The 15,143-nt window shown below is 35.2% G+C and overlaps 1 protein-coding gene across 4 annotated transcripts in view; it reads right to left on the bottom strand.

The window, feature by feature from the left end:
- ARHGAP32 (Rho GTPase activating protein 32) overlaps positions 1-15,143 on the bottom strand; it is a 299,282-nt gene that overhangs the window by 18,791 nt on the left and 265,348 nt on the right. For all 4 annotated transcript variants that reach the window (XM_059413918.1, XM_059413910.1, XM_059413927.1 and 1 more), the window contains 6 exons: positions 14,979-15,081; positions 12,957-13,101; positions 12,456-12,538; positions 4,875-4,982; positions 4,447-4,592; positions 3,677-3,872 (listed from right to left, as the gene is read on the bottom strand). In XM_059413918.1, the coding sequence (XP_059269901.1) occupies positions 3,677-3,872; positions 4,447-4,592; positions 4,875-4,982; positions 12,456-12,538; positions 12,957-13,101; positions 14,979-15,081 (781 nt within the window). The remainder of the gene's footprint in view (positions 1-3,676; positions 3,873-4,446; positions 4,593-4,874; positions 4,983-12,455; positions 12,539-12,956; positions 13,102-14,978; positions 15,082-15,143) is intronic.

Here is a 15,143-nt window from a genome sequence, read left to right as displayed (position 1 = left end):
CAAAGAAACAGAACTACAAAAATAACCAGGAAACAGTAAATGGTAATAGTGCATACTTACCAATAACTGCTTTAAACGTAAATAGACTAAATGCTCCAATCAAAAGTCATAGGGTGATTGGATAAAACAACATGACCTACAAGACAGTCACTTCACATGTAAGACACACGCAGACTTAAAGTGAAAGAATGGAAAAAGTTGGGGTAGCAACACCTACATCAGACAAAACAGACTTTAAAACAAAGACTGTAACAAGAGATAACAAGAGACAAGGCGGGTATTACATAATAAAAAAGAACCAATCCAACTACATGCTGTAACAACTATAAACAGCTATGCATCCAATAAAGGAGCACCTATAAGCAAATATTAACAAACACAAAGGGAGAAACTGACAGTAATACAACAGTAAGGGACTTTAACTCCATTTACATTAAAGAATATATCTTTGATCAAAAAAATCAAGAAATACCTAATACCTATCCTTCTCAAACTATTCCAAAAAAGTAAATAAGGAAGCAATGTTTCCAAATCTATTCTTCGAGGCCAGCATTATCTGGACGCTAAAACCAAACGAAGATACTATAAAACAAAGAAAACTACAGACCAATATTTCTGATGACCATGGAAGCAAAACCCTCAATAAAATATTAGCAAATTGAGTTCAACAACACATTAAAAGGATCATTTACCAAGATCAAGTGAGATTTATTTCAGGGACGGGAGGATGGTTCAATATTTGCAAATCGATCAGCATGGTCCACCACATTAACAAAACGAAGAATAAAAGTCATAGGAACATCTCAACAGATGAGAAAAAGCACTTGACAAAATTCAATATCTGTTCACAATAAAAACTCTCAAGAAAGTGGGTTGAGAGGGAACATACCTCTTCATAATAAAGGCCATATACAGCAAACACACAGATAACATCACAGTCAATGGTAAAAGGGTGAAAGCTTGTCCTCTAAGATCAGAACAAGACAGGGATGCACTCTTGCCACCTTCTTTCAACATAGTACTGAAGTGCTAACTACAGCAATCAGACAAAAAAAAAAAAAAAAGAAAGAAAGAAAAAGAAAAAAGAAATAGTAGGCATCTGAATTGGCAAAGAAGAAGTAAAGCTGTCACTATTTGTAGATAACATGATACTATATATAGAAAATCCTAGATTCCACCAAAAAACTAGTAGAACTAAAGAATGAATATAGAGTTGCAGACACAAAATTAATATACAGAAATATTTTGCATTTTTTACTGTACTAACACAACTGGCAGAAAAACAAATTAAGAAAACAATCCCATTTACAACTGCATCAAAAAGAATAAAGTATCTAGGAATAAATTTACCAAGGACCTGAAACACCTGTATCCTGGAAACTGTAAGTCATTAGTGAAAGAAATTAAAGATGATACAAATAAAGGGAAAGGTACACCATGTTTATGATTGAAAGAATTAATACTGTTAAAATGTCCACACTACCTAGAGCAATCTACAGATTCAGTGCAATCCCTATCACAGTAGAACTAGAAAAAAAACCCTAAACTTTGTAAGGAACCAAAAAAGACCCTGAACAGCCACAGCAATCTTGAGAAAGAACAAAGATGGAGGTATGACACTCCCAGATGTCGAACCACGCTATAGATGAAACTGTATAGTACTGGCACCAAAAGAAACATGGTTTAATAGAACAAAAGACACCCCAGAAATAAACTTATGCTTCTATGCTCAATTCATCTATGACAAAGGTGGCAAAAACATGCAACAAGGAAAAGACAGTCTCTTGAACAAACGTGTTGGAGAAACTGGACAGCTACATGTAAAACACAGAAACTAGACCACTCTGTTATACCATGCACAAGATAAACTCAGAATAAAGACCTAAATGTAAGGACTGAAACCACAAAACTCCTAAAAGAAAATATATGAAGTAATTCTCAGACATAGGCCTTAGCAATGTTCTTCTGAATCTGTTTCCTCAGGCAAGGGCATGAAAAGCAAAAATAAGCAATTGTGCAAACAAAAACTTGCACAACAAAGCCATATATGAAACAAAATATAACCTACTGAATGGGATAAGATATTTGCAAAAGACATATCCAATAAAGGATTAATATCCAAAATATATAAAAACTCACACAATTCAACATCAAAAAGATGCTCTGATTGAAGCAGAGGACCTTAACAGACATTTTCCCAAAAAAGATATCCAGATGGCCAAAAGACACACGAAAAGACGCTCAGCATCAGTTATCATCATGGAAAAGCAAATTAAAACCACAATGAGATACCACCTCATAGCAGTCAGAATGGCTAAAATGAAAAAGAGAAGAAATAACAAGTGTTGGTAAGGCAGTGGAGAAAAGGAAACCCTCGTGTGCTGCTGGTGGGAATATAAATTGGTGCAGCCACTAGGGAAAATAGTGTGGAGGTTCCTCAAAAAATTAAAAAACAGAACTATGATATGATCCAATAGTTCCACTTCTTGGTATTTATCCAAACAAGGCAAAAACATTAATTTGAAAAGTATACGTTCACTGTAGCTTTATTTAAAATAGCCAAGCTACGGAAGCAACCTAAGTGTCCATCAAGAGAGGAATGCATAGGGGCGCCTGGGTGTCTCAGTGGGTTAAAGCCTCTGCCTTCGGCTCAGGTCATGATCCCACAGTCCTGGGATCGAGGCCTGCACTGGGCTCTCTGCTCAGCAGGGAGACTGCTTCCCCCTCTCTCTCTGCCTGCTTGTGATCTCAGTCAAGTAAATAAATAAAATCTTTAAAAAAAAAAAAAGAGATGAATGCATAAAGATGTGGTAGACACATACACACGGGAATAGTTTTCATTCATCTCTTGATGCTGGTTGGGAGATAGCACTATGAGAAGTATTGGTCTATTCTAAGCTTAATATGGAGCCAGTGTCAAACGAGTCATTATCCATTCTTTATTTCCTGAGTAAGTTATTCCAATCCATTTCTTTTTTCTTTGAATGAGAGAGAAAGAGAAAGTATGAGCAAGGGAGAGGTAGAGGGACAAGCAGACTCCCAGATGAGTGTGGAGCCTAACACAGGACTTGATCCCAGGACCCTGAGATTATGACCTGAATTGAAATCAGATGTTTAACCAAATGAGCCACCTAGATGCCCCCAGCTTATTTGTAAATAAATTTCTAGACAACATATGTCAGAGAGAAAAGCACATCCTATATGGTGGAAGTGTATTATTTTTCCCAACAATTTGCCCTTTATAATAAATTTCATTTTCTTTAAAAATGACATGCTGCAGGGCCCCTGGGTGGCTCAGTGGGTTAAGCCTCTGCTTTCAGCTCAGGTCATGATCCGGGGGTCCTGGGATTGAGCCCCGCATCGGGCTCTCCGCTCAGCAAGGAGCCTGCTTCCTCCTCTCTCTCTGCCTACCTCTCTGCCTACTTGTGATCTCTGTCTGTCAAATAAATAAATAAAGTCTTTTTAAAAAATGACATGCTGCTATAATGCTTTTTTGAAAATCATTTGTATCATTCCCTATTAATTATCACCTATAATGAATGAGTTTTTCTGGGACTAGCCCAAAATCAATATAGTAATATTAGAACACAACCATGTAAAAAAAAAAAAAAAAAGAACAGAACAGAACACTGGACTATGAAAATCATATCACTGAAGAGGATTTAATGAATTTTACCTTTCAAGTGGGAACTCAATTATGGTATGAAACTTCCCCTGAAGTGCAGCAGGTCCTTCTCCGACTTCGATATATTTATTTTCAGTCACAATTGGAGAGTTGACCTGAGCTTGTGTTCGTGCCTGGGCTTCCTCCAATGTTAGCAGCTTGGTGGACGGAGAGGAAACCAGCAATGACTTGGGTCTTGAAAGAGAAGCTTTGGACAGAAAGAAAAGCGATGAAAAGAGTCAAAATTTTTGGCATAGGTAAAAAATGTGAGTGTGCGTACATCAATCTCCATCTGTCTACGTATCTCTGCTCTTTTATTTAAATGGCAAAAACAACAAGGGGTTTATAATGGATGAGGAAAAGAAGGATACACACCAGGATGTTAACAATGACATATATAAATATAAATTCCTTAGGTAATAACTATTTTCCTTTCTTAAAAGATACCAAGCAAGGCCTGGTATCACTCAGATATCTCAGATTTGGAAAAAATTTTTTTCTTTCATTGTTCCATATTATATAACTTTATATGCATCAATAATAGGTGGCACGGGGTACTTTTTAATGTGTCATAACCTTAGATCATAATAAGGCTAATGCAGTATTCATTAAATACTGAACACCCACAAAGTAACTGTTACACCATGCATTTTGAGAAGTGGACATAAATTACCTGCTTTCTACCAAAGACAGATTTATTCAACTGAGATGAGAAATGCAGTTTTCCATGCCTTTGGAAGTTTATCCCTGTTCCTCATAAACAAAATCTGTGAGGGCCATACCTGCCCCGTCCTGAATGACGGCACTGATTTTCCCACTGAAGAGGACGTCTACATGATTCAGGATGAATTCAACCACTACAGACTGAATTCTCACTTCCATGAAAGCTGCTGTTCCACTGAAGCAGGCAGATTCTATCTGTTTTGATCTGTGGGAGAACCAACATAACCATCAGAGAATCCCAAAGACAGCAGCTTTAAAGGGCATTATTATTATTATTATTTTTAAATGTGTAAACCACAAACAGACCAGAGGAAGAAAGCATACTTTAATACTTTGGCTAAGCCCCACTTGCCTCTTTCAGGGAGATGCTCATAAAAACAGCAGATGAATTTTACTTTTAAAAACTGTCCTCAAGGAACACTGACAAATTAGACTTTGATTTAAGATGACTAGTTCTACTTAAGGTCGTAAGTCAAATGCAACTTACCTTAGCAGGTTTGGAGCCCAAACAATTGCTAGGTTTTTTGCATGCATATTTGTGATGGAACAATAATCAGCTAGAAGAGACAAGTGTCTCATCAGGAACTCCAGCGTTCTGGAAAATGCAATGTAACATATTAATGAAAATAAACAGTATGTAGCAGTATAGGGCATAAAAGCCCTACTAATTAATTTTTAAGATTTCAACAGAAAAATAGAAAAGGAAACCATACAAACTCCAACAGAATTTTTTGTTGCTTCTTAGGTCTGAATATGATTGCCACAGAAGTGTCAGGAGAATATTATGAATCCTATATTCTATACATAGTAATCACATCTCCAGAGTATAAGAAAAAAAAATCTAAGGTAGACACAGTAAGAAATTAACACTTCTGACAGGACTGGTTCCAAGAAAACGGCCTTAGTTTTTAAAAATCTTTAGAAATATTTGCTCCTGGCTGTCAGACATCTAGTTTCAAAATACCAGTGAAGTAAATCTTCCATAAAAACTAGTTCCTAAACAAATGATATCATGAAGTTATGTTATTCTACTTGTAGCAGCTACACTAATAGGAGAGGATTTAAACTTTTTTTTAATAAAAGGAAACAGTATTTCATAGGCCTAAAAGATTAAAAGAAAAATTGCAGTGGGCACCAAGGGGAGAGAAGAGTTGAGCAACTATATATACATATATACATATACACATGCATACATATTTACACATACACATACATATATACACATACACACATATTTATACATACACATATATACATATACACATATACACACATATACACATATACACTTATATATGGGGGTGGATATTAAGTAACAGGGCAGAACATTTTTGGAAAGATGGCATGATCAGCTTAAACGCAAGTTAAATCAGATAAACACAAAGAGGTATTACCTAGCAGCTCCTGCTTCTCTCAAAATGTCCCCACCTACTTGTACAGGGATTGAAACTATTAAACACAATGTATAGGGAACAGAAATTTGAGATAGTTATTTGCAACAGTTATGAAAGTTCAATTGCGGTCAGCATATGAGCCTCCAAGACCAAGATGAGCCCATGGTGAATCTGAGAAGAAAAAGCAGACAGCAGCTAGCAGCACTGCTCAAGAGGCTTTCTGCAGGAATCTCAGTCAATTCCCACAGCAGCCTGACCTGCCCAGTGCTACCACCTCCCAGACTATGGAGGAGAAAGGTGAGGCGTGCTCAGGTTCTGTCTCAAATCAAGGTCAGCTTGGCTTCCCAGTCTCTCATTCAGTATCCTCTACTGCAACTGCTCTGCAGTATAAACGGTACTTGTTGGTACCTCCTATACATATGCAGATACAAAAGACAGACAGACAGACAGAAATGAGGCTGGTCTGGAGACAATGTTAAGGTGGGAAGCTTGAGAAATGGGTTTAGGAAATGTAAAATTTTATTATTTTGAGTCGGGGGATAGATGAAGGAAGGGAAATATTTAAGTACTTCAGAAATATGTTTTAGAAGAAATGAGAATCAAAACAACCAAAGATAGCATTTTATTCACATTATCTGTTTGTAAAATGTTTTTTAAAAGCTCATGGGGAATTTTAGTCGGAGTCCCATGAAATGAGCATTTTAATAGTCAGCAGAGTACAAGCTGCAAAAATCTTCATAGAATACAATTTGGAAATTGCTGTATATTGGGGAAAAAATTTAGTACCTTTTGACTTCTAAGAATTGAATTTTCAGGTCTTCATTCAAAAAAAAAATCTAGATTTCCAAAAATATTCATGTAAATGGATGGTCTTCAGAGTAATGTTCAAAACGGAGAGAGGAAAATAACCCACCACAGAATACAAACTGGTGCAGCCACTGTGGATAAGAGTATGGACGTTCCTTAAAAATAGAGCTACCTACCTGACAGTCCAATAATGAAACTACTGGCTATTTGCCCCAAAATACAAAAGCACTAATTCAAAGGGATACCTGTACCCCTATGTTTATTACAGCATCATTTACCAGAGCCAAACTACGGAAGCAGCCCGAGTGTCCATCAGTGGATGAACAAAGAAGAGGTGGTGTACACATTCAATGGAATACTATTCATCTATAAAAAGAATGAAATCTTGCCATTTGCAACAATATGGATGGAGCTAAAGAGTAAAGTCTAGGTGAAATAAGTCAGAGAAAGACAAGTAATATATGATTTCGTTCATATGTGGGGTTTAAGAAACAAAACAAACAAGCAAATTAGGGAAAGGTTAAATAACATATAGCCCATTCACATAAGAGAACACTATTAAAAATCATGTTTTTTCAAGAATATCTGAGGAACTAGGAAATGTGAATATTAATATCTTAAAAGTTGGGATGGAAAGAGATATATTAAAGAAGATTAACACTCAAATTATGTAGAAGAAACTAGGATATAAAAACATAGAGCAGGAGATACATCAAAATGAATTTTATATAATACAGAGTAGGAGATACATTTATAGGATACAATATATATAAAACATGTGGGCATGTGCTGTAGGTAATATATATTAGGAATACGGAAGATAATATCAGCAAGCTATCAAGTGTATGATGCATAAGATATATAAAATGTATATGCAATATATATTATTGAACATTTACTATGTGCAAGGTTCTATTCTGAGAATATGGTAATGAACAAGAAAAAAATTCATGACCTCAAGGAGCTTGTGTTTTAGAGGGATTATACAGAAAGTAGGCAATACTATATATACCTACATAAATATATATAAAGAACATATAGTAGGATATACAATATATAATAAATAACAGGCAAAGGTGTATAATGTTCAAGATTAAATAGATAAGTAGTAAGGAAGCTACATACATAATTAGTAAAGGAAATATCTATATATTATTGAGAAATATCTATATTTATATAATAAGGGAGAATATATATGATGTAGGAAAAATATGAATGTAGTTAAAGAAGATAACTGTAATATAACAGAAAAGTTATATGTATCAATATATACTGAAGCTTTCTGAAAGCCAATGTTTATGCAAGGTTATTTTAATTCATAATGAAGTTAAATGCTATCAATACTGTATTTAGACATGATTAAAAAAATATTTTCTTGCTTCTATAGGAGATATATATGTATGTAAGTATATATACACACAGACATTTATACATTCACACTATAGATAAAACAAAAAAAGTAAAAGCATAGATATACATAACAATAGTAAAAGGGGTGATTAACTCATATGAAAAGCACTTACAGAACAGGCCTTGCTCTAAGAGCTATTCTTTTGATATTCATAATAATCCTAACAGAAAAGTACCAGTAGTCTCTATTTTAAAAACAATGAAACTGAGGCCGAGAGGCAAAGGGACTTGCCTAAGGTCACAAGGTCACATAGCTCATACAGATAATTTGGCTCCAAAGTTCCTACATTATAATACCTAACACACAGACACTATATATCAGGTAACATAAATGTACTACACAACAGGGGAAAAGAGATGTAAGTAAAACATATGTTAGGAGATTTGTTTATATAAAATATAAAATATATAGGAGATGTATGTACTTTACCATATGAGAAACATATACATACAAGATATATACACATATATACTCTCTATTACATACACACACACACACACACACATACACATGCACATGCATTTACACTCTCTCCATATATATCTCTTCTTACTGAAGTTCTCTTAATTCACTCACAATATTAACCAATAGTCTTGGTTCCCTCTGTAAAATGTCCTGATTGGTGTCTAAGGCACTATAAGTTGTTTTGCCTATAGGTTTCTCTCCTGAAACCATTTTGACTAAATATGATTTAAATTCTAAGCTTACCTAAAGCCAATTTTAAGTGTTAATCTGTGTATGCAAGATTATTTTAATTCACAATGAAGTTAAATGCTATTGCACTTATAAAATATGACTTTTAAAAAAAGAATTTTTATTTCTCGCTTCCATGAAATCTGTTGAATATTTTGCAGTCTTGATAAAGATGAGTCGCCAAATGAGGAAGGAACAAATTCTATGATAAGCAGAAAACAATTTAAAACAAAACCTACAATTACTAGTAATATTCTCATAGAGAGAACAGATCATATCCATGAGGTAAGAGAAGGATGCTATAAAGTAGGAGCATTCAGAAGAATAAGAATGGGTGTTCTTGGAAATCATTTTCTTTTAAATCAAGAAATGGCCTGGGGGCACCTGAGTGGCTAAGTGGGTTAAGCCTCTGCCTTTGGCTCAGGTCATGATCTCAGAGTCCTGGGATCAAGCCCCACATCAGGCTCTCTGCTCAGCAGGGAGCCTGCTTCCCCTCCTCTCTCTCTCTGCCTGCTTCTCTGTCTACTTGTGATTTCCCTGTCAAATAAATAAATAAAATGTACATGGACACTGACAAAGAGAAGGTAAGAAATGAAAGAACTGGTTCAAGAACTACAATAAATCTAGAAAGAGAATAGAGAAAAGGGTTGGGTTTAAGTTGCCATGAGAACTATTGAGGAAATAATAGCAAGAAAAATGTTTGGAAGTTCCCTGATGGAAAAGCCCCAACAAGTGCCCCCAGCAAAGAAAGAAAAAGAACCCACTCCAAGACAAGTCAATGTGAAAACTGAAAACTAGGTATGTTCTAAATGTAAAAGCATCCAGAAAGGATACAGACAAAACAAAATGCGTCATATTAAGAACTGGCAGACTAGAATCAGATATCACTGCAGCATATCTGCTTAGATGACAGTGGTGTGATACTACCAAAATCATGGGAAAAATTATTTACAGACTCAAATTCCATAGTTATCAATCAAATGCAAGAGTTGAATAAGAGCATTTCCCTATCAATGTCTCAAAACATTTACTTCCCTTATAGCTCTCCTCAGAAAGCTACTGAAGATGTCTACTACACAGCAGGGAGGACAGACAAGGGCACCCCAAAAAGAAGGATCCAACTCATGCAGGAGGCAATGAACAGAACTTTCAAAATGAGGGGGAAGAGTTGAAGGTGTTATAGTTTTTTTAAAAATATTTTATTTATTTATTTGACAGAGACCACAAGTAGGTAGAGAAGCAGGCAGAGAGAGGAAGAGGAGCAGGCTCCCCGCTGAGCAGAGAGCCGGATGTGGGGCTCGATCCCACGATCCTGGGATCATGACCTGAGCTGAAGGCAGAGGCTTTAACCCACTGAGCCACCCAGGCTCCCTGAAGGTGTTATAGTTCTAAAGAGCATTCATCCTGGACTAAGGGACTGAGTAGTGGGATAAAAGGCTCCAGGAGGGGTGTTTCCTTGGGACACACACACACACAAAAAAAGTTCTGGGAGAACATACATAGTCCTGTGAGAGAGTTTCAGGGATAAATTAGTGATGAACAGAAACTTAGTAAACCAAACATGGGCAAATGCTCCACAAACACACACAAAGCTAACCTGGAAAGCAAATAGAAGTCTAGTACATAAATAACAGTACATAAATAACAGTTAACAAAGTTATGACAACACAGTGAATACTGATTTAACTCCAAATGTTGACAAGACCAGACTATGAAGACAAGAGAAGGGGAAACGTGTGTCTGTGCAGTATTAGGGCGGGTGGGTAAAGAAATCTAAATTTCATTTACTTAAAAGGAAGGTAAAAATAACATCTAAAAATGAAAAATCAAGAAATAAAAACATAAGCATGTTATTCAGAAACAGCTAAGGAGACATCAGAAAGGGGAGCTGTGAGGCAGGAAACTGCTATTTTTCACTGGCAACAAAGCAGACCATTTGACTTTTTTAAAATTATGTACATATATGTTATATTGGTCTTTTTTTTTCTTAAGTTAGAGAAAAAAGACATATTTACACGGTACCTCCTATTAAAACCACCAAGTCAAGAAGTCTTGGCTTAATTCTAATAATGTCTTGCTATGCTTTGTATTAAAAACAAAATACTAAGGACCAGACTTATTCACACATTTTAACATAAAAAAAATCTTCTTACGAAGGTATTATTAGTATTCTTTTCACAGATACAGAGATTAATGCTTGGAGAGGTCATGAAGGAAATGATGAAGTTGCAAATTCAAATTCAGATGTATCAAAGCTAATATTTGTTATATTGCAGTAGGTTTCTTTTTCTGGTAATTTAAAAAGTCCTTTTCCTCCTTAAAATATTGTTCAATCACTGTGTATTATTACATTTGTCTCCTCAAACCTTCTTTTTCAGGACTGAATACCTGAATACCTGAATTTCTTGAGCTTCCTTCACAAAAGCTCTTTTGTGTTGTATTTTTTTCACTCTTCAGTGGGTCCTTAAGAACTTCTTTAATTTCCTCACATTTCTCTTAAGACCTACATTAATGGCACAATGAGTCAATGCTAAGTTACCTTTTGGCTCTTGATCATCATGATTTACAGCTATAGTGTGGACTTAAAAAAAAAGAGATCTTTAATGTTGATTAAAACTTTAGGAGTATGTGGCTGGCTCAGTCAGAAGAGTGTATGACTCTTGATCTCAGGATTATGAGTTTGAGCCCCATGTTGGGTGTAGAGATTACTTAACTAAATTAAAAAAAATTTTAGTGTTGAATTAGTGCTGAGTTAAAAAAAAAAAAAAATATATATATATATATATATAGTCATTTTGAAAAAGAAAGCACCAAATTGTTTAATTTGTATATTACTAAAACATCTACTGCATTTAATTTTCTATCAGTAACTGAAATTTTAAAATTTTACCTTTGCCTTTTGCATATCATCATCTATGGTTTGTACTGTTTTCTTTCTCTCACTAAATGGCAGTCATCTTCAATTTTATTCTGGTCTTTTCAGATATGAGCAAAAATATTTCTGAGAGTCCAAACTAATATACAAATTAAACTAAGTCTTAAAAAGTAGCAACAACATGGGGTGCCTGGGTGGCTTAGTGGGTTAAAGTCTCTGCCTTTGGCTCAGGTCATGATATCAGGGTCCTGGGATTAAGCTCAGCGGGGAGCCTACTTCCCTCTCTCTCTCTGCCTGCCTCTGCCTACTTGTGATCTCTGTCAAATAAATAAATAAAATCTTAAAAAAAAAAAAAGGAGCAACAACAAAACCAATGAATAAGAACAAAACCTACAAAACACCCCCAAAACAGGTCTGTTGATCATCTGAGAATCTCCTGAGGAAGAATTCTGAGACACCTATTAGAGGCTGTGGTTCTATGTAGTTTGGACATCTTTTGAAAAAGAAAAGAGGAATCCAGTAAACAGGAATTCAGTACTTTGTCTATATTTTGGACTCAAGCAATCACAAGTCAAATATTCACACATGTGATCACACACCCCAATATTTCTCAGTGACTCAAAAGACAAAGAAAACAACAAAACCAGGTTTAGTCAACTATCCATTTGTTCATTTATTATTTCATTAATTCAACATTTATTAAGTGCCTATCAGATGCCAAACACTGCTCCCTGGGATACAATGACAAATAAACATAATGTTTGAACAAATGGAAGTTTATATAGAACTCCACGGAAATTTAAATAGTTAAAAACCCAAAGGGAAAAAAAACACTCTTCACATCAAATGACTTGTACTTTTGGGTGATACCTTAGAACAATGATTTACCTGTAGTGTGGAGGAGGGAGCTGCTGGATGACGTCATGAATTTTTATCAGTCTTTCTTCATCTGTTGCTGCTGAAACAGCATCCTGCAACAATCACAATGTGAAATAAACCAGTAGTCTTTGTTGGTAAAAATGAAAGTTCTTCACTTACAATTCAGTTCCACTCAACTCTTTGATGCTGAACAACAAGGAAACACAGAGTATCAAGAAAGTAAACTTTGTTTCCATACTATGTGGACATTGAAATCTATTGAAAGATAACTTTTTAAAAACTTTATGGTAACCAATGTCAACAGTGATAAGATTAGTGGATCAAAGTTAGAAACTAAAAGAAAGAAAATGTGAAAACATTGAAGACTATGGACTAGCTAGCAATAACTGCTTTTTTGTTTTCTTTAAAGGACATATTTTAGTCACAGAACTATTTCTTACTCATGTAAACAACGCTTATACACTTTGAATAAAATCATCAGAGCATTCGATTAAAAATGACTTTACTCACAGAAAATTTCTCATACAGCTGGTAGGTGAGCAGAGGGTTTGGAAGCTCTCGAAAATACAGCTTACAGAGGGAGCCCACAGAATGGATGTCCTGAACATACGGTTCTTTTGTCAGGTCGGGGACATGTTCAGAGTCAAATTCATGGCTAACAGATGAGAGACAAAACAAAATTATTTTATTGAAGAAAAAGCAAATATAGGGCTTAAAACAGAAACCAAAGTTAATGTTTTATTCAAGTGATTATATTTTACATAAACTCTATTTGGACTTCAGCAGTAACTGGATGTCTGGTCATAAGACACGTATTTTTCTAAGTACGAATTATGGGCACAGCTCTCAAATTAAAATGGACAACAATCTCTGAAATGCATACAGATGAGCAGCTCTTAACACAGATCTGAAAACTGAAAATACAATTCCTAATTTCTAACGGTTCGAATATACAAAATTCTAGCAATTCTGCAAACTAGGGCTGAATAGCAGCTGGTCCATGAGCAACTCTGTAAAGAAATCCCTCAGGTACAAGAAGTATAGTTCAGAAATACTTTACTGAAGAAAGGTAAAGGAGCCAGAAATAATATAAAGCAACTTCTAGCTAAAAGTTCTAGCAAAATTTACTAGCAACTTCTAGCAAAATTTACTAGCCAGCAAAATCTATAGTGTAAAGTGAGTGAAATGAAAGTTCTATTTGGAATACTAAGGCAGGTGAGGCTCATTCTCCAGGAGGTTAATTAACGTTCATCTATAGGCCTGGGTCTTCTTAACAACCTAGAGGATTAGTATATGTGGACAATGTGAATGAATATGAGATCTGCTGTATCTGAAACTTAAGGCTGACATTGTCTTTAGCACAAGAATCAACTTAAGTATTTTCCAAACCTGCATTCCTGAAAATAGAGATGACCTCTGTGGTCAATTAGAATACTAAAATCTGTGTGGAATAATGGCAATTACCATGCACCACAGTGAAAAATAAAGGATAATAACATATTGAGGATAGACTAGAACCTGGGAGACTAAGCAAAAATAAAATATCTATTGCTCATCTAAAGGAGACCACTATTTTTGTCTCTGAGAAAGGGAGAGGATGTAGCATACGTAAGACATACACACTTGAGCATACACTACAGCACTGGGGTCAAAGGAGATAAAAAGAAGTTTCACTGTAGAAATGCAAATAATTATGAGAATATTATGAAAAACTATATGCCAATAATTTGGACAACCTGGAAAAATGGATAAATTCCTAGAGGCATAAACTACCAAAACTGAAACAGGAAAAAACAGAAAACTTGACAGTCTGATAACTAGCAATGAAATTGATTCAGTAATCAAAAATCTCCCAACAAAGTCCATGACGAGATGGCTTCAAGGGTGAAATCTAAAAACATGTAAGGAAGAATTAATACTTATTCTTCTCAAACTATTCCAAAAAACAGAAAAGGAAGGAAAACTTCCAAACTCATTCTATGAGGCCAGCATTATTCTGATTCTAAAACCAGAGGAAAAAAATCCACTAAAATAGACAAGTATAGGCCAATATCCCTGATGAATACAGAAGTAAACAGTCTCAATAAAACATGAGTAAAATGAATCTGACAGGACATTAAAAGTCATTCACCCTGATCAAGTGAGATTTATTCATGGGTTACCAGGGTGGTTCAACAGAATGCTTCACTTGTTGATTTTAATTAAGAATTAAGGAATAACTTATTACAGGGTAAATTTTCATTTCTCATGGTCTTCATGGATTCAAACTTCAAAATTTAGTAAATCTTCAAATACTGCAGTGAGGCAAAATACAAGTATTGAAGATGTTAAGGGGACATGGTTTTCAAATACAACAGATGAGAAACGGGATCCAGGAAAACATTTACAGAGAACACTATGGATATGATTTCCTACTTTACCTAAACTGTATTACTGAAAATTATGGTTATCAATGTGACTAATTTTTAAAAATCATTTCATTTTAATAAATTACAGTAGGAATGAAAAAGAAAATGCCAAATGAGGTTTTACCGTAGTCTCTGGATATTAGAGGCAACGCCAGAGAGACGATATATTCCATCCACAATGCCATATCTCTCGATGAATGCTGTGCAGCTCTGAAGAACCTGGGGCACTGAAGAGAATTTTTAAAGACATGGATTACACCAGGAGTATCCCATCTCAGCAAGTCACAAA

The sequence above is a fragment of the Mustela nigripes genome, chromosome 1 (assembly GCF_022355385.1).
Source record: "Mustela nigripes isolate SB6536 chromosome 1, MUSNIG.SB6536, whole genome shotgun sequence".
NCBI classification, from domain to species: domain Eukaryota; kingdom Metazoa; phylum Chordata; class Mammalia; order Carnivora; family Mustelidae; genus Mustela; species Mustela nigripes.
Note: the sequence above shows the minus strand (reverse complement) of the source record. Positions and strands in the feature narration are given on the sequence as shown.